At 46.1% G+C, this 25188-nt stretch overlaps 1 protein-coding gene across 3 annotated transcripts in view; it reads right to left on the bottom strand.

Moving 5' to 3' along the window:
• Positions 1-25188, bottom strand: part of bcas3 (BCAS3 microtubule associated cell migration factor) — a 201106-nt gene that overhangs the window by 103452 nt on the left and 72466 nt on the right. For all 3 annotated transcript variants that reach the window (XM_036536602.1, XM_036536603.1, XM_036536604.1), the window contains 6 exons: positions 24436-24560; positions 23542-23707; positions 22946-23046; positions 18604-18704; positions 15391-15587; positions 14975-15075 (listed from right to left, as the gene is read on the bottom strand). In XM_036536602.1, the coding sequence (XP_036392495.1) occupies positions 14975-15075; positions 15391-15587; positions 18604-18704; positions 22946-23046; positions 23542-23707; positions 24436-24560 (791 nt within the window). The remainder of the gene's footprint in view (positions 1-14974; positions 15076-15390; positions 15588-18603; positions 18705-22945; positions 23047-23541; positions 23708-24435; positions 24561-25188) is intronic.

Raw genomic sequence — 25188 nt, 5'->3', positions numbered from 1 at the left:
ACCATCACACCAACCCTAACCACCACACTACCTCAACCCATCACCCTAACCGCAACCTATTGCGCTAGGTCTAACCATCACAATAACACTAACCCCCTAATGCTAACCCATCACACTAACCCTAACTGTAACCTTAACCCTAACCTTAAAGTGGACATGAAACAGCCTAATTTTGACAAGTTTTGTACAGAATTAAGTGTGTTGTAATTTATTTTGAGAAAAATTTAGATATAAAACGATTACACGTTAAATTGTAATAGATTTGTGTTTGGTACTAACTTATACTTTCGCTCTGGCTCGCTGCCATATTGCCATTGCGTCACTCACTACGTTATGAGGTTGGTTAGTTGGAAAGTCGACCAAGGAAGACAGCAGTTGCGGTGGTGGTATGCAGAATTTTGAGAGAAACGTGCTTGTTGTTCGAGAGAAAAGTAATAAAAAAATCAATAAAATCATTTTTAAATCAATATTTTGTGTCAAATTATTGATTTCTTTAGTAAGTCGGACCGTCTGTCCACCCAATCTTATAAGAGGAAATGTCAAACACAGAGGGAGCGGCCTCGGACTTCAGCTTGTTGGCCCAGCAAACCACCAGTACACGCCTGACTCTCGTCCACATTGTCCTCCTTTGCAAAGTGCTCGCTACAAACCCTAGCATCACGGCTAACTGGGGGATCCTTTCGTTTCAGTGCAGCTAGCCAACTATAAAGAATCGCTTGCCGCTTAAGAGACAAAGTATGAAAGTGGACAATCTTTCTTCGGTTTTTGACTCTATAAAATTCATTGCTGCATCCAGGGGCAATACAAAAGTGACCCCCCCCCCCCCCTTGCATCGCTTTTTAGTTTGGCTTTTCTTATTTTCCACTGAGTCAGTGATTGTCAGTGCTGTCACTAGTTAGCTAATGTGGACTAATGTAGAATTTCCAAGACAACCAACCTTATGACGTCTCATTCCACGCTAAAACAAGATGGCGCTACACTTGTTTCAAAAATGTAACTTAGATTACTTATTACTTTTAATCCAGTTTCACTGACAGTGTTAAACCTATAAGGATTTTTAGAGTGGGAATCCATCTTGTAAATTATGCTAACTACATCTAGTGTTTCATGTCCACTTTAACACACCACACTAAATTCCTCTTGATGAAAAAGGGGGTACTGGGCAGCACATTGCTCCTTTGGCCCCCCGCAGCCCCCTTCTTCTGCCACCTCACCCTTTGGCCCTGATAAGAAAGTCCCTGGTGCTGAATCAGGGGAGCACCTCTGCGGATCTCAAAACTTCCAAATGTGACACGTTTACAGTCTGTGACCACCAGCTTGTTTTCTTTTTTCAGAAAAAACAAAAGAACATAAAAGTAAATGGAAATGTACTCAGAAGCAAGCACGTACACGTAGACACACCCCCACACACACACACACACACTCTCACACACACACACACAAGCACAGTCACACCAAACACACAGACAACCAGGTTCTCTCTCCACAGCAGCTGTCAAACCATTTAAAAGAAGAGGAGGGAGAGGCAGATATGAGCAGGACAGATGCTTTGCTCAAACCTTACAACGTGTGAATGAATCATCATTCTCATGATCCGCCCCAAACACACACATGCACAGTTCCACACTTCCCACACACACTTCCAGATCATTAGAGTAAATGGTCCCACACCTGCAAATTCCAACCCTATTGCTGTGAGCGACCCACCAAATTATCTAGGAAAAAAATACGAAAATATCACCCTGTGGCCTCCTCTACCCCTGCAACCGGACAAGACGATCTACTCAGCCCCATTCACACTGATGACAGCGATAAAAGTCACCATACAAGCATGTAAATTGGTCAAGTTCAAATGAGTTGAGCTGGCCAAAGCAGGACAACTACAAACTGCTAACAGCAGCTTGCACAGGATGACATTCAGAGCGTCCCAAGAGTCTTTAATACATTTTCAAACGCAAAACAATTGTTACCAATGAGGTCTTTTTTTAAAAAAAAACAAAAAAAAAACAACACACAATCTCTGACATTGACAGAGTACTGGTAAGGATGAAACTGACAGGTGTGCTGAATGCAGAGAGAAAACTTCCTCTACTGTGACATTCCAGTTAATACTAAACTGCTACCCCACACACCAAAGCTCACAGGCAAGACACCAAAAGACACTTGTGATGTGGTTACGAGCAGAAGAGGCAGGCGGACAACACTGGCTGACAAAGGAAAAGAATAAGAAAAAAAATAAAGAACAAAGCCAAACCGAATCTCCCTGCAGGAGGAGGTGGGGATCTGCAGAGGACACTTTTTGTTTCGTGTTTATGAGCACTACGCTGCTGTGTGGTATACACTCCTCTCACAGAGACATAGGATTTACTGCCATTTGTTTGCTCTCCATTCCATTCAAAGCTTTAATGGGCCTCTGTGCCGCTGTTCCTGGATCTGCCGTCTGCAGCACAAACAAACTCACAGCAACACAAAACAAACTCCAACTGACCCCGGAGTGATGGTAGCGGCTGCTCCTAAAGAGAGGGAGAGCCAATGAGGAACAGCTGATGAATTAAATACCTGTTTCTGGGCACTCTGACATGAACATCGCTTTAAAATGAGAGAGCCGTGCCTGGAGCGGCTGCTCTGGCGGGAAACTCCAGCTCCCAGCGCAGGCTCCAATTACACAGGAGTGCGCATTAACATGTCAGGGGGATGAAAAGGGGGGACCATTTGCCCAGAGAAGCCAAAATAAAAGAATTACTGGCGCGGCATGTTTACACGAGCGGGGGGGGGGGGGGGGAGGGAGGGAGGGGGGGGGGGTGTCGGGGGGAGTGGGAGATCTGGCGGTAATGGCCCCGGAGTGAGTGTCCTGCATTTACAGTAAGGATCTCGCCACGGGGGCCTGCGTGTACTCCAGCAGCCAGACCCACTTCAGACCTGTGGTGACACAGGGGCCCGAGAATGGCAATGGGGTACATGACAGGAGCGGCGAGCGGGGTGGGTCAGAGTCACGTTCCGCGCATGTTAAAGGTTACAGGTACAGCCGGTCACTTGAAAAACCCAACGTAAACATTTTCCCGGATGCAATTTTCCGTCCCACGGATATGTTTCCCTGCAGAAATCAGCGGTTGGGAGGAAGTCATTTAGCCTCCCTAAGTGCCAAATTGTCCTGATTTTCCTGGCATAGGCTCGTTTTCAGAACTAGCATTTCAGGCGTGATGATCCTTCTCCCTGTGGCTGCGTAAAGGTGCGTTTACAGAAGGAGACGCAGTCCCTGCACGGGGTAGCCCGTGTGTAGCTGCAATCGGAGAGAGCTCTGCTCCCCCTGCCCTTGCGCACCCCAAAAGGCCAGAGTACAAGGGAACCACAGCCACATGTGTTTCCAATCTGTTAAAACCACTCCAAATACTTGCCGGTTCATTAAGATCTTTGTGTTTATTAGAATTTACAACAAAGCTGCTTTTGAATGGCTTCCTGGGGTCAGGTAGAGATGGCTTTCTAAAAGTCAGCAAGACACTCAATCATATTCTTAATTAGATCAGCTCTGGTCGAAGAACAAACAAGCAGCAGGTCCAGTAAGGGCAACATTTGCTCTGTGAATTTGTGAGTGCTCCTTTAGTGTTCCCACTGCGTCTTTGATCTTAACCATTAAGCACCTCAAATATATGCGTCTGTGTGTACACTAGAGGGTGGATACCCGATCTGAGCACGACGGGACCTGACGGGTCGGGCTGGGTTCGGACAAAAAATTTAGAAATGATGTTCAGGTTCGGTCATGTCGGCTGAACAATAACTAGGCAGCGAACATTTGACTTCTGAACTACTAATTAGGATGGGCTAGCCTAGTTGACATGGTACTTCAAGTTCTTTTTAGTGAAAATATAGTGTAAAAATAAATAAAAATGATGGACCTACTGTCTGTGTTGGGCTACCTTCTGTTCAGTGCTGGGGTTTGTTTATTTACATGACAACGCAGCACATTGAATATTTATTGCTTGAAATAGCCTTAGGCTAAAGATGGAGGACGTCAAACAAAATTTGACATCGGGGAAGTCTAAAACTACCGAAAACCATGCAGGGAAATGAACGGTATGGAGGCGTTTCGATTTAGTTGTCATACAGATAATAACGAAGCAGTTGGTTTTTTGATGAAAAGAAAAAAAAAATGCCCTGGCCAGCGTTTAAGTAAAAAAAAAAAACGCTGGCAGCGTTTGCTCCAAAAGGCAGTTGAGAGTGCCTTTTGCTGCCATAACAACTTTATGATGAATGTTATGATACAGTTTAACTGTTATGTTGTACAGTTCACAGTGCACAGAAACTAGCACAATTAACTTCTCCACCTCTACCTTCTCCATTTTTGGTGGTTGTTATGGGAAACGACTCTGCTTTTGATTGGACAGCTGTCAAAAAAGCGCCTGACGTAGGGTATTTTTTTCTGAGAAGCTGAACTTTTTTCAACTGAAAAACACGCCCTGAGCTGCAGAAAAAAACGCCCGCGACGGTGTAAAAAATTACTATTACTCGCTATCTGCGTCGGGCTCGGGTCGGGTTCGGACAGAAATATGCGGCCCAAGCTGCAGTGTATACACACAGAGAGGGGTAGAGCTGGGGAAAATAATCGTAATAGATAATAGATTCTTAAAAACTGTAATTAACCCTTTCGCGCGTACGGTCACACCGGTGTGAATAGCTGTTTAGCACCTATGCTAAAACCGGTGCAATTAGAATTAGGGACTAGTTCTAAGAACTAGGGTTGGCCAATGGCTGACAGACATCACGATGTTGAGCCGGCATCGTGATTTAAACCGCACCCCCCCGCCACCCTCCACAGACAGCTCGGCGCATCCTGCCACACACACTATAATTCCAGTGTCTCTGCTATAACATAAAAATATATATATTTATTACTTATTTGCAGGGATTTCCCCGGGGATCAACTTGAGCTATGGAAGTGATGAACGTGTATTTCAAGGAGTGTCAGCCAGAGAGCGCAAAAATGAAGGATGGGTTTATTCTAATTATTATATTCGCTCCTTGCACTGGACTTAAAGGAAAAACAGTTTATTTAATCACACTATACTGCCCAGTGGTTTGCACCTACCTCAGTAAATCAGGGGGCGAGTCTTTATTTTGCAAAACCGAGGATTAAAACTTACCTACAGAGCAAACTCTCCCGTTCTCTGCTATACCTGTTTTAAACTAATAATTCCTAATCGTTATATTGTTTCAAACCTTTTTCACCATGTCTCGCCCTGCACATTTAACTAAACTAAACGGCAAACCACACCAGTGTGAACGTACGCCCAAAAAGGTTGGGAAAAAAAAAACTTTTAAACAGTGGATTTTCTTGAACTTTAAATATAATTCAACTGAAAAACAAATAACCATAACTGCTAATTTACAATGCACTAAAAACAAAAATGTTCTGTGTTACTGTTTACATATACCTTCTGGTAATTTTACTTGAAAAAGATTTTTATGTTGTATGACTTGATATGATTTTTGAAAACAGCTGTTAAACAAAAAGTTTAAAAAAACTAAAAACAGTTCAAATCAGGGCTTGTATTCTTGTATTAAGGAAAAAAAAAAACATGGAGGACAAGATGCATCGTGATGCATCGAGAATCTTTTTGTAATCAAATCGCTACCCTTTGAATCGTAATTGAATCGAATCGTGAGACCAGTGAAGATTCACACCTCTAGAGAGGGGCCAACATATAGATGGATGGAAGGTAGATGGGGAGACATGCCACCTGAAGCCACCTCAACAAGGAAGCCTTGTCAAAAAAAGCACCTCACTCACTCACTCACTCTCTCCTCCTCTCATTCCCTCACTCTTTCCCTCTAATGTCCTCTGTCTTTCCCCCTTTCTCTCTCTACCTCTCACCCTCCCTCCCTCTCTCTGCCTGAGTCTCAAATTCCCTCTCCCTGTTTCTTTCTCTTTCCCTCTCTCTGTCCCTCTCTCTCTCCCTCTTTCCCCCCCTTGCTCTCTCTCCAAGTCTCACACTCTCTTGTACCTCTCCCTTTCTCTCTCTCCTTTTCTCCGCCTATCTCCCTCTCTGTCCCTTTCTCTTCTTCCCTCTCTCTGTCCTTCTCTGTTGAATAACTGCATTAAGTGTACCAGTCCTATCTCTGGGATTGCACTCATTCATGCAGGCCCATGTGAGCAGCCAGGGATCCATCCTCATGACGGGGGCCTCAGGTTCGCCCCACTTCAAAGCACAGCTTTAATGGCAGAACACAGAGCAGGCCTGGTGATGACTGCCACCTCCTTTCACCACACCCAACTGGGGACGAGTAACAGAAACCATACTTCCAAACTGACACAGCCCCAAACATGCAGCCCCTCTCCTCCCTGTACCCACACCAGCTACATGGACAGCAGAATAAATTAGCACACTTCCTCCATGGTACTTCGGCACATCCTGTACATACAGGCTTCTCTAAAAGCATATGCCTCTGTGGAGGCCTTTTTGGAGTGTTTCATGCATCTGGATAAACTTGAAACCATACCACACATTTACATTACACAGCAGACATCATTACTGTTTTAACAGAAGCCTCAGACTTCCAAACCTGGGTATTTACTATAATGACTCAGGTTAAGGGCTTTGCTCCAGGGTACATCAGCAGTGCCCCACATGGGAATTGAACCTGTAACCTTTGGGTTGCGAGTCCTGCCGTCTGCAGAACCTGAGTTTGACAGCAAAGCGGCTCTTCAGAGGTTCTGCACCGATGGCCTGGCAGGATCACAGAGCACCCCGACTGGAGGCATGAACGTGAGGAACGTGTGAGGGTCCCAGGCCTGACCAGGCGTCCATCTCTCTGCATTCTTGTCACAGACGAACATACGTGCATTCTGCCCACTTATTACAAACACATTTCCTCGCCCCGCTGCACAGTGGGTAATACATACAGCAGGTCTTTGAATGCTGTGGTTGGCTCTCAGCCTTTTCGCCTGGGGAGCAGTGAACTTTGGAATAAAGAGAATGCCGTTGTGTAGAGAGACCCGGGCCCTCCAGCCGGCCCGCCCTGAGAGAGGAATGAATACTAATGAACGCGTTTATCTTATTGTCACACAAAACCATGCTTTGAACAGCCCATATGCCCGCCTCCATCCCCCCAAAAAAGAACAAAAATCCATTAGCACGGTCTGGAAATGATGCTTTCCAGCCCCATTCAGAAAATAAGGTATAAATTATGGTGATAAGATCTGGAGAAAAGAACAAATCAGAGAGCTTTTCACATCTGGCACTGTGCTTCTGTCATTCAGTGGATGGATCTTAGTTAAGCTGAGCACTGGGAGAATGTGATAACTTGTGCTTTCTGCACTACTGATAACAGCCTGGATGGGGGGGGGGGCACGCACGTGCACACACACACACACACACACACAAATGCACATATGCACTCACTCAAACTGACACACACACCACCCCTAAACATTCACATAAACACACACATGCATATGCATGTATTAAAGCTGACACACACATAAGTACACATATGCGTGCACACATAATCAAGCTGACGCACACACAGATACAGTACATATACACAAACACAGACACATCCACACTTACAAACAAAGCTCCTAAAACAGTATTGTCAAAACCAGTGATCCCTGATCAATGAGTGACAGGCACATACTTAGTAGTGTCCTTTGTGTAATCGAATCAGTAAGTGATATATTTAGTAGTGTCCTTTGTTCATTTTGGGTTGACACAGTACATTCAGGCCTCCAGGGAGCATTAATGGAGACACACACATGGCTTCCCATCATATTCTGAAGTGGAAATAACTCAAATTTCTCTCCATGTCAGACTATTAGGAAGAGGAAAGCAAAAAATAAGGTGAAATTTTGCCCAGACTAGGAACAGACATGAACATTAATCTCTGAGACTTACGTATGAGCTGTTATAACTGATCATACCTGGGCTGTGCTGTAATTGCTGTAGGCTGTGCTGTCTTTGCTCTACTGAGATAAAATGGAAACAATGAGACCTGCAAATGAACAGAGGAACACACAGCTGAATGCTGGCAGACTGCAAATCCCATCAGTGAAACACATGAAATCTGGGCCTGTTTTATTCTGGGATGTGATTCTGTTCCTGCAGGACTTCTGCACCTGACTTTATGTGAGAGAAAGCAGTCAAGTGACAGAGAAAGAAAACCATAGGTTTCAAAATTATTGGCACTCCTAACAACTATTGTAAATAAACTCAGAGTTCATTTGGCAATAAAATTTTACTTAATTAAGCTTGAAGTCTAAAGGAACTATACTGTGTCATTTCATCACTTCTTGTTTTACTAGGGTATAAAAATGAGGTAACACACACACAAAATCCCTTTGTCATCCATAACAATGGGAAAAGCCAAAGAATTGTCAATTCAAAAGAGACAGATGGTAATTGACCTTCACAAGTCTGATAATGGGTACAAAAAATACATATACAGTTAAACATACCACTTAGCACTGTAAGCAAAGCGAGGATCAGAGCCAGGATGCTCTTAAACAACGGAAGCTGAATTTCGAAAGCGACATCTCTGACAGTCCTCCAGCGGAGCGGCATGTCCTGTTATCCCACTCTGTGCTGTCAGCCCCCCCTGGCAGGGTGGCACATTGATTAAGACTGAATGAATAAACAAAGAGGTTTTCTGTGGCCTGCCAGACCAGGTGAGCAGGTATCATTTTCCCACACTGACTGTGCAGGAAATGACCAAAGTCTCTTCCACATCCACCCTGTCTGCTATTTCCAGCTCAGCTCCTCAATGGGGCACTACTGTAGCACCCTCAGGCTTACTTTACACCCCACGTTATACTCAGCACAAGGGCTGTGACAGTAACCTCATTACCGTAATACCGCGGTCATGTGATGCCTACTGTGGGGTTGAGGTCATTACCGTCATCACCGCATTTTTTTTTTTTTGTATGTCATTTTTTTTTCTGGTGAAAGTTACAGGAGTGCATATGGTATGTGATATGAAATATAAACACAACACCCATTGTTTAGTTATCATCATCGACTGTCTTCCCTCCTACGTTCAAGGGCTTTTGGAGAAACAAAACTTTACTTTAACTTCACACGCGAGGGGGAGGGACAGTCCATTAAACATATGGGGGATTTCTTTTGTGTGTGTCTGATTGTTATTAATTATTTCTAGGCTTAAGTATTCGTAATATCTACAGATAACGTTTAATTGAATATATACACACACAATATGCAGACATAAAAGACAGAAGCATAACATAAACAGTTGGAGTTAGATTTTAATTGCAAGCGCTTATAGCACTTCTTATACACTTCTCTTATGTGGTAATGCCCATACAGTTGACGCTAGCCGGTTGACATTATTCGATTCAACAAAGCCCACGAATCTAGTTCCTAAGCCAAATGTTATGTCGCCAATACATAATATATATAATAATTACAATCGGAGCGTGTATTCAGTACGGCTGGCAATATTGTCACTCTGTTGAGATCTTCCCTTAAGCTGGACAAAGTGAACATGTTGGTTTTCCTGGCAAGAAACATGAAAACCAAAAAATAAACCAGCAGGATATGCTGATTCACTTTAGTGGCCCAGTGAGTAGTTGTACAACGAGCACTTATTGTACCGACTCATAGGCTAGCCTACTTACCAACTGTTACTCTATATATGTTCCCTTTTTATGTAGCACTTTGAAAAAGCCAAATCAGGCTATAGCCTAATTATTTTTATTATTAGAGCTGTAATTTTGCCTAAAGCATATCATTTGCTGTTTGAAGAATAAAGACGACTGTTTTATTACTTATCCATGTTCATTTACAAGCTGCAGGTGTTCTTGACCTTTTGTTTAGATTTAAAGAGACCGTCATTTTTTTTTTTGGGGCATTCTTTTTTTTGGGTGGCATTCGCGCTACATCGCCAAACTGCGGGGATACGTTGCTTTTTCACCATGGTAAGAAAAAATCCGTACCGTCACAGCCCTACTCAGCACTGCTGTTCCATTGCTGTTAGAGCAACGGAACCTTAACTCACTCTCACAGTTTTAGTGTGTATACAGTCCCTTTGAAAGCAAAGTGAGTCTTGGATGCATGCCTATGGGAGGTCTACAGCAGGGTGGCCTTGTGAGGTTACCAGATGCAGCCTCTGTGACTCCTCTTTGGATTGGCTCCACCATGCTGTATGTGACGTACCCATGTGCTGTGATCTGCATCACACACTCATCAATAAATTACATAGGTCTACACTGGCTAGCATGGTGGATTCCAGGCACACAGAAACATTCTCTTGCCGAGAGAGCCGAGTCAGAGCGCCATTTCGATGCCTTACACCAGTGCCCCTCAGAGGTGTAAAAACAGCACCTCGCCTGTCACTCTGATACATCAGGGAACATCAGTGTGCAGAGGTGGGTAAGCTTGTTGTACGTGGGCGCGGTGTGAGGGCGTGTTAGCCTCAGCTGCCATGCCCCTGTGCTATGGCTAAGATGCTTCTCACTTGCCTACTGTTCCTGGCTTTAATGGAGGTGCACTTCCCAGCTGCCTTGGAGCGCTCCCAGCTTTTGCACAAAGGTGTGAGGGAGAGACACTTAAGCACTGGTGCATGGAAATGCAAGAACAAGAGTGTGCAGAGACCCGTGAATGAGCAAAAGGGAAACAGAGAACACAGAAGGAAAACAGAGAACATGCAGGGAAAAAGGAGAACACAGCAGGAAAACAGAGAACATGCAGGGGAAAAGGAGAACATGCAGGGGAAAAGGAGAACACAGCAGGAAAAGGAGAACATGCAGAGGGAAAGAAGAACACAGCAGGAAAAGGAGAACATGCAGAGGGAAAGAAGAACACAGCAGGAAAACAGAGAACATGCAGAGGGAAAGGAGAACATGCAGAGGGAAAGGAGAACACAGCAGGAAAACAGAGAACATGCAGAGGGAAAGGAGAACATGCAGAGGGAAAGGAGAACACAGCAGGAAAAGGAGAACATGCAGAGGGAAAGGAGAACACAGCAGGAAAAGGAGAACATGCAGAGGGAAAGAAGAACACAGCAGGAAAACAGAGAACATGCAGAGGGAAAGGAGAACATGCAGAGGGAAAGGAGAACACAGCAGGAAAAGGAGAACATGCAGAGGGAAAGGAGAACACAGCAGGAAAAGGAGAACATGCAGAGGGAAAGGAGAACATGCAGAGGGAAAGGAGAACACAGCAGGAAAAGGAGAACACAGCAGGAAAAGGAGAACATGCAGAGGGAAAGGAGAACATGCAGAGGGAAAGGAGAACATGCAGAGGAAAAGGAGAACATGCAGAGGGAAAGGAGAACATGCAGAGGGAAAGGAGAACATGCAGAGGGAAAGGAGAACACAGCAGGAAAAGGAGAACATGCAGAGGGAAAGGAGAACACAGCAGGAAAAGGAGAACATGCAGAGGGAAAGGAGAACACAGCAGGAAAAGGAGAACATGCAGGGGAAAAGGAGAACACAGCAGGAAATGGAGAACATGTAAATGGAAAAGGAAAACATACATCAGAATATGCAGCAGGAAACGTTGAGTACGTAGCAGGAAACAGAGAACATGCAGCAGAACAGAGCTTGGCTCCACAAAGATGGTTCCACTGTTTTCAGAGGAATGGTCCATTTCAGTCTGAAAAAGCAAGTTTTTCACCAAAGAAATGCTGTCCAACTATGTTCACGAGCAGGCAGGGGTCACGTGACAGGAAGTGGTAAAGTAGGCACCACTCATTACACCACGCAAGCTTAATGGCCCATGATACATCAACACAGGTCAATCATAACAAAGCCTGACATCCACATCTTCTGCAGCCTGCTACAGCATCCATTAATCTACCAATGTAAGCAACAAAGTTACAATATCTCTCCCCTGATCAACAAAGGGACAATGGAGAAACACACACACACACACACACGCACACACACACGAGTACCTAGTGAGTAGGTTTCATATCTACATCTCTGTAGGGTCTCTAAAGCTTGACTTCTGTGAGGAGCCAATCCAGAAGGCGGCTTGTCTATGACACACACAGCGAGTAGGAGGGCCCAGCCAGGTGCCAGGGTCTGAAAGACAGACTCCAGAGAGGCAGGCAGCCTGTTGGACAAGAACATGAGGCAGATGCCTGACACATCACTGCTCATTCAGCTGCATGCAGCTGCTGCTCACATCTCGGCCCTCAGCACCATGATACAGAGATGCCAGGATGCACGCACAATGAGACGCTCAACCGCCCAGCTCCTGACTACAGGCCTCGCCCACCCTCAGTCAGCTTCCAGAGGCCTTCACACTGTCCTCTACATCCTGTCCCCCACCTTGTCCACATTAAAGGACACAGGCACAGTACCAGAGCATCGGCTGAGGTCACGTGACCAACAGCATACCTTCATTGCACACTGTAAATTCTAACATGTGTTCAAGCTATTTCTCCCCCTCCCAGAGGCCTTGTGAACATGAAAGGGGAGAGGAGATAAATAATGAATCCCAAGCCTGCAGAGTGCAAGAGGAGGGCACCAGTCTCAGAAGTCTCACAGTCATATTGGAAGAGCTGAATCTTTCACCGGACAGGATCTCTCATTGGATGGAATATTTCACCAAACAGGATCTCTCACTGGATGGAATATTTCACCAAACAGGATCTCTCATTGGATGGAATATTTCACCAAACAGGATCTCTCACTGGATGGAATATTTCACCGAACAGGATCTCTCACTGGATGGAATATTTCACCGAACAGGATCTCTCACTGGATGGAATATTTTACCGGACAGGATCTCTCACTGGATGGTATCTTGCACAGGAGCGAATCTTTCACCATCATGAAATCTTTCACTTTTTGAAGTGCTTCCACACCCAAATAAGTTCCAAAATTTGAGGCATTACCACACATGGGGAAATCAGCACTCAGACAGCCATCTACAAAAGAACCCCATGGTGGTTTGACTTTATTGCTACATTTTTTTGTTTCCCATAAGTACTTGTAAAATGATATGACAGATTAGTGTAGGGTGCTGCAGTATCAATGTTAGGACAATAGCCTGTTACAAGACTATGGAGTAGTACTCTCTGTTTTTCTGTGCCATCTTCTGGGTCACCAAGCAAAGAGTAAAGTGTATTGAGGGGTGCGTGTCAAGGGTCCCTATTGGTCAGTAGGCAACCACTGGTGGTCACGGGAAAAAGACATTATTACCATCCCATGGTGGTGAGAGACATCATGTGACACCAGCTCCTTCCCCCTGCCGCATCTGAATCTGACTGACAACAAACCGCCTTTATACCTGTCCATTTAATTACAGGCCACCCCCCAGGGCTCCCTGGACAGTGATCTACTCTCCTAGCACCCGACTCCGCCCCCTTCCACTCAACCGCGTCCACCCCACTCCCAATCCAGTTCAGTCACTGAGCCACAAACAGAGCCTGCGCTCCTACCAGGAGTGACATAATGCATTCCAGAGTGATCGATATCAAAGGGGTCAGCCCGTGCTCACGAAAGGATAGGTCAGCCTATCCTTTCATAGCAGGGATATGAGGTGGCCTCTTTCACCTCCAGCCCTGGCCTCCAGGTCTCAGTGAGCTCACTCTATCCTCCCAGCCCCTGAGAGGCAGACCAACACACAGCAAGAGAGGACTTTGGTTCCACTGTTTCTGTGTGTGTGTTTGTCAGAGCTTGGAGGATTCAACTGTTTCTTTTGTCTTCCCTAAATAAAACCATGTATGGTCTACACCATATCCACAGATAATCCACAGATAGCAGTACTGATAGTCCATAGATAGGAGTATTGATAATCCACAGCACGGATGTCAGCTGGATGTAGAATTGATTTGGGTGACACAGTGAGTCAGTAGCCGGCATTTTAATGCCAACCAGTCAACCAAAGGGTGTCCTTCCACCTGCAGGACACTCAAAAGACTCTCCACATACTGCCGCCCTGCCCCCCTAGGGGAACACATATGTACCATATTCAGCATCCATGGTGTAAAACCTGCACGTTTCTGTAGTTAACAGGATTAATGCCATATATTTCCATGTTTTATGCCAATTCCAAATTAGAAAAATGTAAGTAGTGTCATAGTTAAAGGCGTGGCATCTCTGCGCTTCATCTTACAGCCATGCCTAACAGGAAGAGAGCCGGCTGTGCTCTCTACATCGAAGGTAAAACAATGTGCTCAGAAAAGAGGAGATGGCACTAGGAACAAACCCCCAAGAGCCAGCCTACCACACACATAAACACACACACACCCAGATAAGCATCAGCATAAAAGGCAGTAATTTAACAGTGAAGACATAAAAGACAACTTTCCACAGCAGGAGTGACTCCAGTAGCATGGTTCTATCAGAATTCATTTAATATAGTAAATTTTAATTCAGTTTTGGTGCTGAATATTAGACATTATGGATAAAGTGCAGACATAACTTTCATTTTAAATTAGCTACATCACTTTACCACCCCATTTGCACTGAATATTACTTTAACGTATCCTTACAAAAGCTTTTCATGAACAGGGTCCACAAACACTCACGCTGAGTGTTTATATATAGTGTTTATATACACACGTTGATATATGAATGTTCCTCCTTCAGCCAGCTATGCTGTGGACAATGAGACCCACTTTACAAGAATAACCATGCAGTGGCACTGATCACTGCTGATTGGATTATGCTGACATAATTAAATCAGTAAAAATATAAAAGATAGGTTAACAAAATCTCTTTAAAACAAGATCAATTTAATCTGTGCCACAGATGGAGAATAGGAGGTCTAATTATTCAATCATAGTGGAGTTATGACAATGATTTCTGTATCGTACACAGGAAAAAGCCCAGCTTAAGACCCTGAGATGACATAGGACTCAAGCCCTAGAGGGGAATTTGATTGTGTTCTTCAGCTGCCACTGCTCTGGCCTGTTCACTGCTCATGTTTGCACATGTTTCTCCCACACATGCAAAGGAGACAGAAGTGGGTCATGGTGATGCTGTAAAGAGATAACCGCCATGCTTTCCTACCTGATCCTCCATCGATGAGGGTGGACTGGCCCCGCCTCTCCGCCGCCAGCCGGGAGGAGGAGCCGGGCATGCTCATTGGCTCCGAGCGCATGGGCTGGATCCTGGAACACGGTGAAACCCTAATCAGCTCAGCACTGAGACCAGAGTGTGGGGTGCTGGTGTCGTCTCAATGTGATGTGATGGTACTGATGTGTTGGGAAGGTATGAGGCTGTTGGGGTGGTATCAGTGTGAAAGGATGCTGTCAGAGTGTTGGGATTCTGTCAGTGTACTGGGATGGTATTGGTGTGTCGGGATGGTATCACTATGTCAGGATAGTATTGGTGTGTTGGGATGGTATCAGTGTATAAGGGCAGTATCAGTGTGTTAGGGTAGTATCAGGGTAGTCTGCTGCAGTAGTATTGGTGGCAGTGGGCACCTGAGGCTGTGTAGGTCCAGGTCGTCAGTGTCAAAGTCAAGCAGGGGCTGCTGAGTATCGCTGGGGCCTTGGGACTGGAGCACAGAGGAGCTGGAGGAGATGACGGTGGTCTGGCCCGACGGGTGGAGCGTTTTAAACTGGAACTGAGGGCCCATCCACAGGCGTCTGTGTGGCCCAGTATGGGTCACAATCTCCACCTGCCAACCCCAGCACATTGACATTAGCAATCAGAAACACTGACCGCTGCTCTTTCCCTCCCTCTCTCTCTTTCTCTCTCTCCATTTCTTACATGTGTATATATGTATGTGTATATGCATGTAGTAGTAGGGCTTCTCTGTACTTGTAGAATGCCCTGATGCTACTCTTACTCTGTACTGAGTACAGGACTGGTTTCTACAGCTCTGTGACAGACTGAAAATTGCTCACGTGTAGTCTGTTTTCGGTTTTTTGTGTAGCTTTTAATTATATGCACCGTCATACTCTAGATAAGAGCATGTACAGCCCTGCACAGTCAAGACCAAAGGACTGCAGCCTGCCCAGCCAAGACCAAAGGACTGCAGCCTGCACAGTCAAGACCAAAGGACTGCAGCCTGCCCAGCCAAGACCAAAGGACTGCAGCCTGCACAGTCAAGACCAAAGGACTGCAGCCTGCCCAGCCAAGACCAAAGGACTGCAGCCTACACAGTCAAGACCAAAGGACTGCAGCCTGCACAGTCAAGACCAAAGGACTGCAGCCTGCCCGGCCAAGACCAAAGGACTGCAGCCTGCACAGCCAAGACCCTTCCATGAAAGCCTTGTAAGTCACTCTGAAGTGTCTGCCAAATATATTCATAATGAATCATAACTATCATTTTATACAGCATGGAGTGGAATGTAAACATGAAAAAGCCGCGCACAAACCTCATGCACAACAGATCAACAATACAGCCACTGTCACACAGTGGGCCCAGAGCTCCGGGACAGTTGGGAGCATAACTAAAACAACAGATTTGGACAGCAATTACAACGTAGAGACAAGAGGCAGCAAAGCATCATGTTTCAGAGAAATGTTTCCCTGTCCATCAGAGGAGACAGACACCAATTCTCCCAGATGTCCCACATCAATAACAGTCCAATCAGTCACAATTACATGACTGGGGAAAATACCATCACTCCACCCTTACTTTTATATCACCACTGTGCTTTAGGGGCTCAGGAATCAGGGTGCCAGTTTTGGGGCTGTAGTGTGGTGCTCTGTGTGTATTTCTGTGTCTTTGTGTGTGTGTGTGTGTGTGTGTGTGTGATGCAAACAATGCCACAGCTGAAGAGGCTACTGCATGCTTTGTCTGTGCTTTTTTATGCCCCTGGTAATGCAGATGCACAGAACTGTCGTGCTCTTTCACGGAAATTCTGCCCTCGTATCTCACCCAACCCCCGTGACCCTCTGTGGCACCCAGCGGCCAATCACAGAGCCAGCAAAGTGTGCCGCCTTTCATTCCACACCTCCCACAGCTGATGTAACAGGTGAGGGGGCATAATAACGTGCTGTGTAGATCACCAAAAAAGAATAAATGAATCCATAAAATGTGCACCCCATTAACCCAATAGCTGCTGTGGGGGCCTGCTGTACCCCTCATCTCAGGGGTCCATCAGTAGGCTTTGACTGGGGCTGTCTCTGTTTTTTCCCCACATCATGTGGAGCTTGAACAGGAGGCCAAATAACACCCCCAGCGGCCCCCCCCCCCCCTCCCCAAACACAGCAAATACCTCTGAGTTTTAGAGTACACAGTACAGCTCACAAACTGGTGTGCCTCATTAGAACATTAGGATCAATTTAAATCCCTGTTTTTTTAAAGTAATGTAATAAAACGAAAACCCAATGATATGATAATGAAATCCACAAGGCAGGGGTAACGCAACCTGCCTTCTATTATTATTTTCTGTGTATTTGGAAGGGACCCACAAGACCATTGTAGAGAGGGAGGGAGACTTACCGAAGCATCAGTGCCAAATAAGCCACCTCCATTTTAAGAGCGTGCTCACTCAGAAATTTAAATCAACATTCAGTCACAGATGAGCTTTGGGAAGACAAAGGCCATTCATTACATCTGTGTGAGACTGGGACTGGCCCTATATTCAAGCTCAGTGGCAGCGAATAGTCAGAGAGAACCTCACAGACTTCCTGTGCCCAAGAATAGAGAAAACCTGGGATATGCTCTTTCTGTGACTTCAGTGGTGTCTGGGTATCTATCATTTCAGTTGTCATGAACGTCTTCTAACGCTAGGCTTCTGCCGAATTTTCGCTCTGGGGGCATGGTCACGGAAACAGCAAGCAGGTTTGGCTATCCTGTTAGTAGCAAGTATAGTTGTGGTGCGGTGACGTAGCCAGCAAGCCAGCTAGCTAGCTATTGCAGCAAGCGATTCAGCTAGCTTGTGAAGTCAACCAGTCAACTGTGATGAAATGACATAAACATTGCGTTGTGTATGCTCTCTACCAACTTAATTACTTTCTGTTTTTTGCCGTTGATGTTCTGAATACAATAAAGTCGCCCAGACATTGTAAAATCATATAAATGTTTTCATGCCAGCGTTAGCCTGGCTATCCTAGCAATCTGTGTAGTGTATATGTGGTGTCCGAAAACATTAGCGTTAGCCTGTCACCTAGCTTAGAGTGTTTAAATGAAGATCTACAGTGGTCTATTTGTTTCAGCTAAGTTAATGTAACATAGAAACAACAACCCGTGTTGATGCAGACACAAATGGTTGCCCATACATTTTTTAATCATATACATGTTTTCATGTAGCCTTTAGCCTCCGCCATCTTGGTCAGACTTTTTCTGTTACTCTCGCCTCTCTAGAGAATTTCACGTACCAAACACATCACACACTAAACTGATTGGTTCTCACGTGGTTCTCATTTGCATAAAGCTGAGATTTCGCCATCTCAATTTCGCTTGCCTAGGCGAATTCGCCTCGATTTCGCCCAGCCAGAGCAAATTTCGCCCCGATATAAACTGCATGAGAGCGAAGTGAAATTCGCTGCAGTGGAAGCGTACCGTAAGTAGATAATGACTATAATAACTGAGGGTGTTCAGTACATTGGGTGTGCCTTATCTTCAGATGTGTGTGACATTCAGTTGTTTAGTGTATGCAGTGTTCAGACATGAGTGGTGTTCAGCCGCAAGCAGTGTTCAGGTGTGAGCAGTGCTCAGGTGGAAGCGGTGTGCCACTCACCTGGGAGAGCCACTCCTCGTCCTCCTGCCCACTGTGGTCGGACGCTAGGCTGTCGTAGGACTCGTGCCGGGTGATGGGCCCCGGGCTTCCAGGGGGCACCACTGTGGGCACACACAGAAACAGGCACCAGAGAGTCAGAGTGTGAGTGTGTGTGTGTGTGTGTGTGTGTGTGTGTGTGTGTGTGTGTGTGAGAGAGAGAGATTGAACATGTCAGGAAGCTGCTTAAGGTAGTGCAGACACACTCAGACAAATGGGTCAGTGCGAGACTCTGTGTGTGAGTGTGTTAGGAGGCTGCCTAAGCTAGCGCAGACACGCTCAGACAGATGGGTCAGTGCGAGACTCTGTGTGTGAGTGTGTTAGGAGGCTGCCTAAGCTAGCGCAGACACGCTCAGACAGATGGGTCAGTGTGAGACTCTGTGTGTGAGTGTGTTAGGAGGCTGCCTATGCTAGCGCAGACACGCTCAGACAGATGGGTCAGTGCGAGACTCTGTGTGAGTGTGTTAGGAGGCTGCCTAAGCTAGCGCAGACACGCTCAGACAGATGGGTCAGTGCGAGACTCTGTGTGTGAGTGTGTTAGGAGGCTGCCTAAGCTAGCGCAGACATGCTCAGACAGATGGGTCAGTGCGAGACTCTGTGTGTGAGTGTGTTAGGAGGCTGCCTAAGCTAGCGCAGACATGCTCAGACAGATGGGTCAATGGCAGGCGCCAGTGCTGAGGCATCATGCGCAGTCTGCATTTCCTCTCCACCTCGGGCTGTGCCATGTCACAGGTTTGTGCTGTGAATCCATTGCACACAGGAGAGCTGTCGGCCTCTCATCTGGACAGCAGGAGGGACTCGCTGCTCCTCCAAAAAATACCAGCTCTTTCCGTTTCATCTGTCCCCTGCTATCCATCTTTCTCAACCCCCTTCTCTCCCCCTCTCTCTCACTCTTGTCTCTCTCAGATTCAAACTGGTTGAATCAGCATAACCCAAGTGCTGCAGTGCTGCCAAAGCACACCTGGCTCAGATGAGGTACAACCTCTGACCTGTAGAGGTCCTCACTCAGTGAATCCATACTCTCATACATCACTCTCACAGAGGCTGCTACGTGCAATAGAGAGAGAACCCCACCCCACACCCCAGGGAGCCTGGTGTGGTTAATCACCTGGATGGAGAGCCAGCGTGTCGCAGCCTTTGATTTCTCACAGGAGAACAAAGCCTGTCCGTGTTACTTATTAAAAGCAGTCAATGCCCAGCCCCCTGATCATGGCTTGCGATAGCAGCTTGTCACTTCGTTATTTCAGTTTTCTGAGAAGCGGTCGGGTGTGTGAAGCAGGATTGTCTTACTAAAACATGCAGGGCCTGAAGGAGTTCTGTATCCCTAGGGCTGGCAGTGCGCGCGCACACACACACACACACACACACACACACACACACACTCACACACACACACACACACACACAGACTACCACCTCCTCCTTTCTAAACAAGGGGGGGATGTGCTGTGAAACTCAGAGATAAAGATTAGCTAACCACAGCTGGAGATACCAGAATCCCCTGTGTCAGGAAGGTTCCCTACAATGCTAAATCCTTCCTGCTCCATGAATAAAAACGGTCCACACACGACACATGTTCAGTTGAAGTCTGCTTTTCTACAGGTCAGCAGAACTCACAGTCGGTTCCCAGGGGTAGGTATTTAAGCAGGTCCTGTTACTGCTGCCATGCATTATCATTCATTATTACTAACACAGTAGTCTTAGCTGAGAAAATGTCCTCATTCAGGAAAATGTAGACAGCTGAAATTAATGCACTTATACAGAGGCTTTGCAGGGGAAGTGGTTCACTCTAGGGGGTAACAGCACTGTCCTGCTCAGGTTTTCAAACCTCCTACCTCGTGGTTATAAGCCCAGATACCCTCATCACCTGCCTCCTTGTTGGCAGAATGCTGGACGTCAGTAACCATAGCACTCGCAGCAGAGGGCGAGCTGTTTGGCAGGCAAAGTCTTTCTGTGACCGGAGTCCGTTCACTCAAACGTTAAAAGAACATTAGAGCAATGTCCCTTGGATGTCACAACCGGAGCTGGAAGGGAATTGTCCCAGGGCAGGTTAACGGCGATAGCTACCATAAAAGCACAGCCTTACAGATGACCCCCATGCGCCACACTGACCTGGAGTCAGCCAAGCTCCCCTGGTGCCACTGCCTCAGTGATATTTGGCCTGGCTCTAATTGGACATAAATGCTGGCATTCTGAAGGCTCATTATTTCATTCCCGTTCTCCACGTCTTTACCCTGCACTGGGTGCTGCACTGTGCTACGTCAAACCCAGGCTCCTCATGGCTCTGACACATAAAAGACCATTACGGCTAATGCAGGAATATATCTGACCAATTAGGCCTAGAGCGCTCAGGATTTAGCGGGAAAGGAAAAACGCAAGGCGTCCAGGCCTGAAGGGTTTGGGAGAGCTAATTACAGGTTTGTGTTTATGATTATGGAACAGAGTAAGGGTCACTTATTCAAGACACATTAGACATGTGGTCATCCGAGAGTGCTCTGCCCCGTGGTGCCCTCCTCCTACTGCTCTGGTCTCTGCTCCTGATTAAATTGTGACGGATTAATGCTGCACTAATTGGCTTAATTCGAGCACCGGGTGCATTCCGCATAACAGGGGAACATCCAGAGATGAGCCACATGGGACAGTGACAATAGCCTCGGATCTGGGAGTAGTGAACCAAGAGCTCAGTCACTTAGCTCAGTGCCACTGAGACACACACACACTAGGGCGTACTCACACTAGGCCCAGTTGCCTTGTACCATGCCTGAGCATGATTGCCCCCCCTCCCCACTCCCCCGCTGGCCTGCGCTCAAATTGCGCTTAACGTTCCGGGCGCGAGCATGCTTACGTCATCACAATGCGAACTTTTTGTGCTGGAGAAGCGCTCTCGCACAGCACAATGGATTTCATGATTGTACTTTGTGGCTTATTTGGACTCATTTTAGGCGTGGTGACACACGGCCCTTTCACATGCCTTAGATGGTTATCAATTATGCAACACAGCGATTTTCAGTTAAATCGTGCTGCACGTATAATAAGATTTTGACGGAGGCAGCTGAAGTTTCAGTCATTATGCTATGTCAGATTACAGCAGCCTAATCACAATAATGTTAGCTAATGTTAACCAGTTAGGGCTACTACTTGTGTGTGCACTACTGTCATCATTACAACAACAAACATCTTCTATTAGGTACTACTTGGATAGTACACTTTTCAATTCATTCGAGAATATTTGGGTTAATAACGGGTCTGGTTCTCACCTTATTGATAAACGTGAATTGTAGTCAGCGAGTAAAGCTCCAAATTGCTCCCTCACTGTCAGCTGCCTCCGTAAAAATCTTTATATACGTGCAGCACGATTAACTGAAAATCAATGCGTTGCTTAATCGATGCTAACTGGCTGGGGAGCGAAAGTTAGCTATCTAGCGATAGATTTGACAAACACAGCTAGTTAGCTAACAGGCTACCTATCTGAACCGTTGTTGAAGACTAGCTGCTTAAACAGGTTGGCTGCTTCATTTGTGATACTCTGACTAAGCCCCTGACAACACCAATGCTTACATCGCCACGTAAAGTATGGTTAGCTTTATTTATCTTGCTAGTAATCAAGCTAATGTGGGGATCCACAGAGTTATTTTTAGGTATAGATCTAAAGAACTAACCAATCAAAGATCACTTTGGAGGTAGCCAGATTGTTATATTTAAGGAAGTCAGCTAGCTAATCAAACGATGGTTTAAAGGATTTATCATGTTTGGGCGTGTAACTAACAGATATCCAGCTGTTGCTATAACGGATATATTCGTTAAATGGGAGAGTCGCATCATTAACGTCTTGTTCGAGTTCCGTGCTTGGGCATGGTTAGCGATCACACTGATGTGTACCGTGCCTGAGTCCAACTGAACTGTGCCCGAGCCCACCTCTTCAAGCGGGCCCAGGCAGCCCGGGCACGGTACGGAGCAACCACACTAGTCAAACGAACTGGACTTTGGGGGTCAAACACGCTCGGGCACGGTACAGATTGCCTAGTGTGAGTAAACCCAAACACACACACACCAGAGACAGATGGACAAGATGCACAAGTGAGAGAAACACAGCTCTCTTTTCTCTGAGATGTACATATCTAAAGCAACACATAAACTCCCACAGAGAACTGACAGCATGCATCACTAAGAGCCTTAATGGCAACACACAGATACAAACTAACACTCACACACACACTAACATCCAACAGACAGACACATGAACACACTAACACACACCATAGACAGACAGAAAGGCAGACAGATACACATACAGAGTCAGACTTACAGCCAGACAATAGGTACTGATAGTGTTGCACCAGGTCAGAGGCCAGCAGCAGTGGGTGGTTGGTGTTGAATGGGGGCTGGAGTTCGCTCCACTGGGGTGTTCTGCTCCAAACAAGCACAGGAATCAGTCCAGTCTCTGTTCCTATGTGACACAGCTAAAAATATCCTTATATAATATAAACACCTGTACACGAATGTGCAAATTGGAACCCTGGTCTGAACCCCTAACTAGTTCTGAGGTAGGGAATTGGCTGAATCATGAGAGGTCAATGCTGTACATTTTTCAAAGTAAGTAACCAGCACTGCTAGCAACACTGTGATATACAACATGATGGCATTAACATTGCTACAACATAGCATTTTGGACATTTTCTGTGACACACACAGGAAATAATTCAATGAGCATTAAAACACTAGAGAGAAACGGAGAGTAACAACGGTAATGCAAGAGGACTTCCAGCCAACAGCAAAAACTCTCTGGACCAGTATTGGAAATGAGCTTAAAGGCCTGGGACGTGATTAAATAAGACTTGGAAAGGATTGGGAGTCAAGGGACAGGGTTCAGAGATCAAGGGTGAGACAGGGAAGCTCCCATACCTGGCCAGGGTCCAGCAGGCCCGCGGACAGGTGCTGAGCTCCAGGGGTGTGTCATCGCCGATCTTCTGCGCTGTGCTGATTGGCCGTGGTTCCAGCACGTGCTCTACCAGGTTACCGTAGCAACTGAGGATGTAGAGAGAGTCCACCACCGTCTGCCTGGACTGGTCTGTGGAGAGGAGAGGAGGCAGTGTGGGCAGAGTCACAGGCCTTCAGCCAATCACCAGGCACTGACAGCAGATACACTGGTCTGCAACCGTTCACATTTCCAATAATAACATTATAGGCCTCCATTCATAAAAATGGAACTTTTCAAATATGCAGTGAAAACCAAGAGCAGTCAATGAAGATCCCTGTATGATGGATCCTGGCTTTACAGTTTTTCCATACAGGGCAAATGGAGTAAGTTCAGGGTGTTAATGGTATACTGTATGCTTAGAGTGTTTAGTATATTCATAAAGTGTTTATATATAGTTTAGTATGTTCATTGTATAGAGGAAATTAAGAGTGTTTAGGGTGGCAGCGTAGCAGTGTAAGGTAAGGAGCAGGACGAAAGGGTGTCAGTTTGGTTCCCCGCTGGGGGACTGCTGTTGTACCCTTGGGCAAGGTACTTAAGCCAGAAATGCCTCAATAAATATCCAGTTGCATAAAAGGATAACATGTAAAAAAAAAAATGTAACCTATGTAAGTCACTCTGGATAAGAGCGTCTGCTAAATGTCTGTAATGTAATATAATGCGGGTGTTGGGGCTTATGGAGAGTTCATTGTGTAGAGGATGCTAAGCGTGTGTATGGTGTTCAAGGCAAACAGGGTGTACAGGGCATAGACGACAGTGTTTCAGGTGTTCCAGGCAGGGTGAGAGATTTTGGGTGGGGGTGTTTGGTTTGAGAAACTGACCTTTCTCCCTCTTGACATTGGGGTTGGCAATGTAGCGGGAGCGGGAGGAGGCAAAGATGGCGGCCACGCAGAACTCCCCTCCTGACGATTTGCTGGGGGAGATCTGAGGCGCCGGCTTGGCTTTGCTTTGGGACACAGACACAGAGACACTGCATCAGCACAGGAAACAGGAAGCGGTCGCTCAGGGGCCTGGAGGCATGGAAGAATGCTCTGCGAGAATGAGCCGCTCAGCTCAGGGGTGAGGGTGAAAGGTCACAAGCAAGCTCCTCAATCTGGAGAGGGGGATGCTTCAGGCGCTCACAAACGCTCCAACACCGTGCCTGCTAACAAACACAAATGCTGTACACAACTATGCTCCATGCAAATTAGCAGAAAGAAAAAAAATGTCACAAAAGGTAAATGAAAAAATATGCCACAGGATGAAATCTGAAATCAGATGAGAGAGGGTTTTAAATGGACTGCAGAATGAAGTACATGTATGATTCTCCTCATCCCCCACCATCCCCACAGCTTCCAGCATAGCCAGGCTGTTCACACTCCCCTGCTTGCCCAAAGCCAGACTAGGGTACCACCACCTTACGCAGGCCAGACTGGGGTACCTCCACCTTACCTAGCTAAACTTGGGGGTGCTTAGCTTATAGTAAACACGATACGATTTCATATACGATTTATATGTCAAATAGGGCTGAATGTTTTATTCATTCCTTTCTTATGTTTCCATAATACAGCACTAAATGTTTCCAAACTAGTCTT

Source organism: Megalops cyprinoides, chromosome 9 (assembly GCF_013368585.1).
Source record: "Megalops cyprinoides isolate fMegCyp1 chromosome 9, fMegCyp1.pri, whole genome shotgun sequence".
NCBI lineage: Eukaryota > Metazoa > Chordata > Actinopteri > Elopiformes > Megalopidae > Megalops > Megalops cyprinoides.
This window is presented reverse-complemented; position numbering and strand designations above follow the sequence as displayed.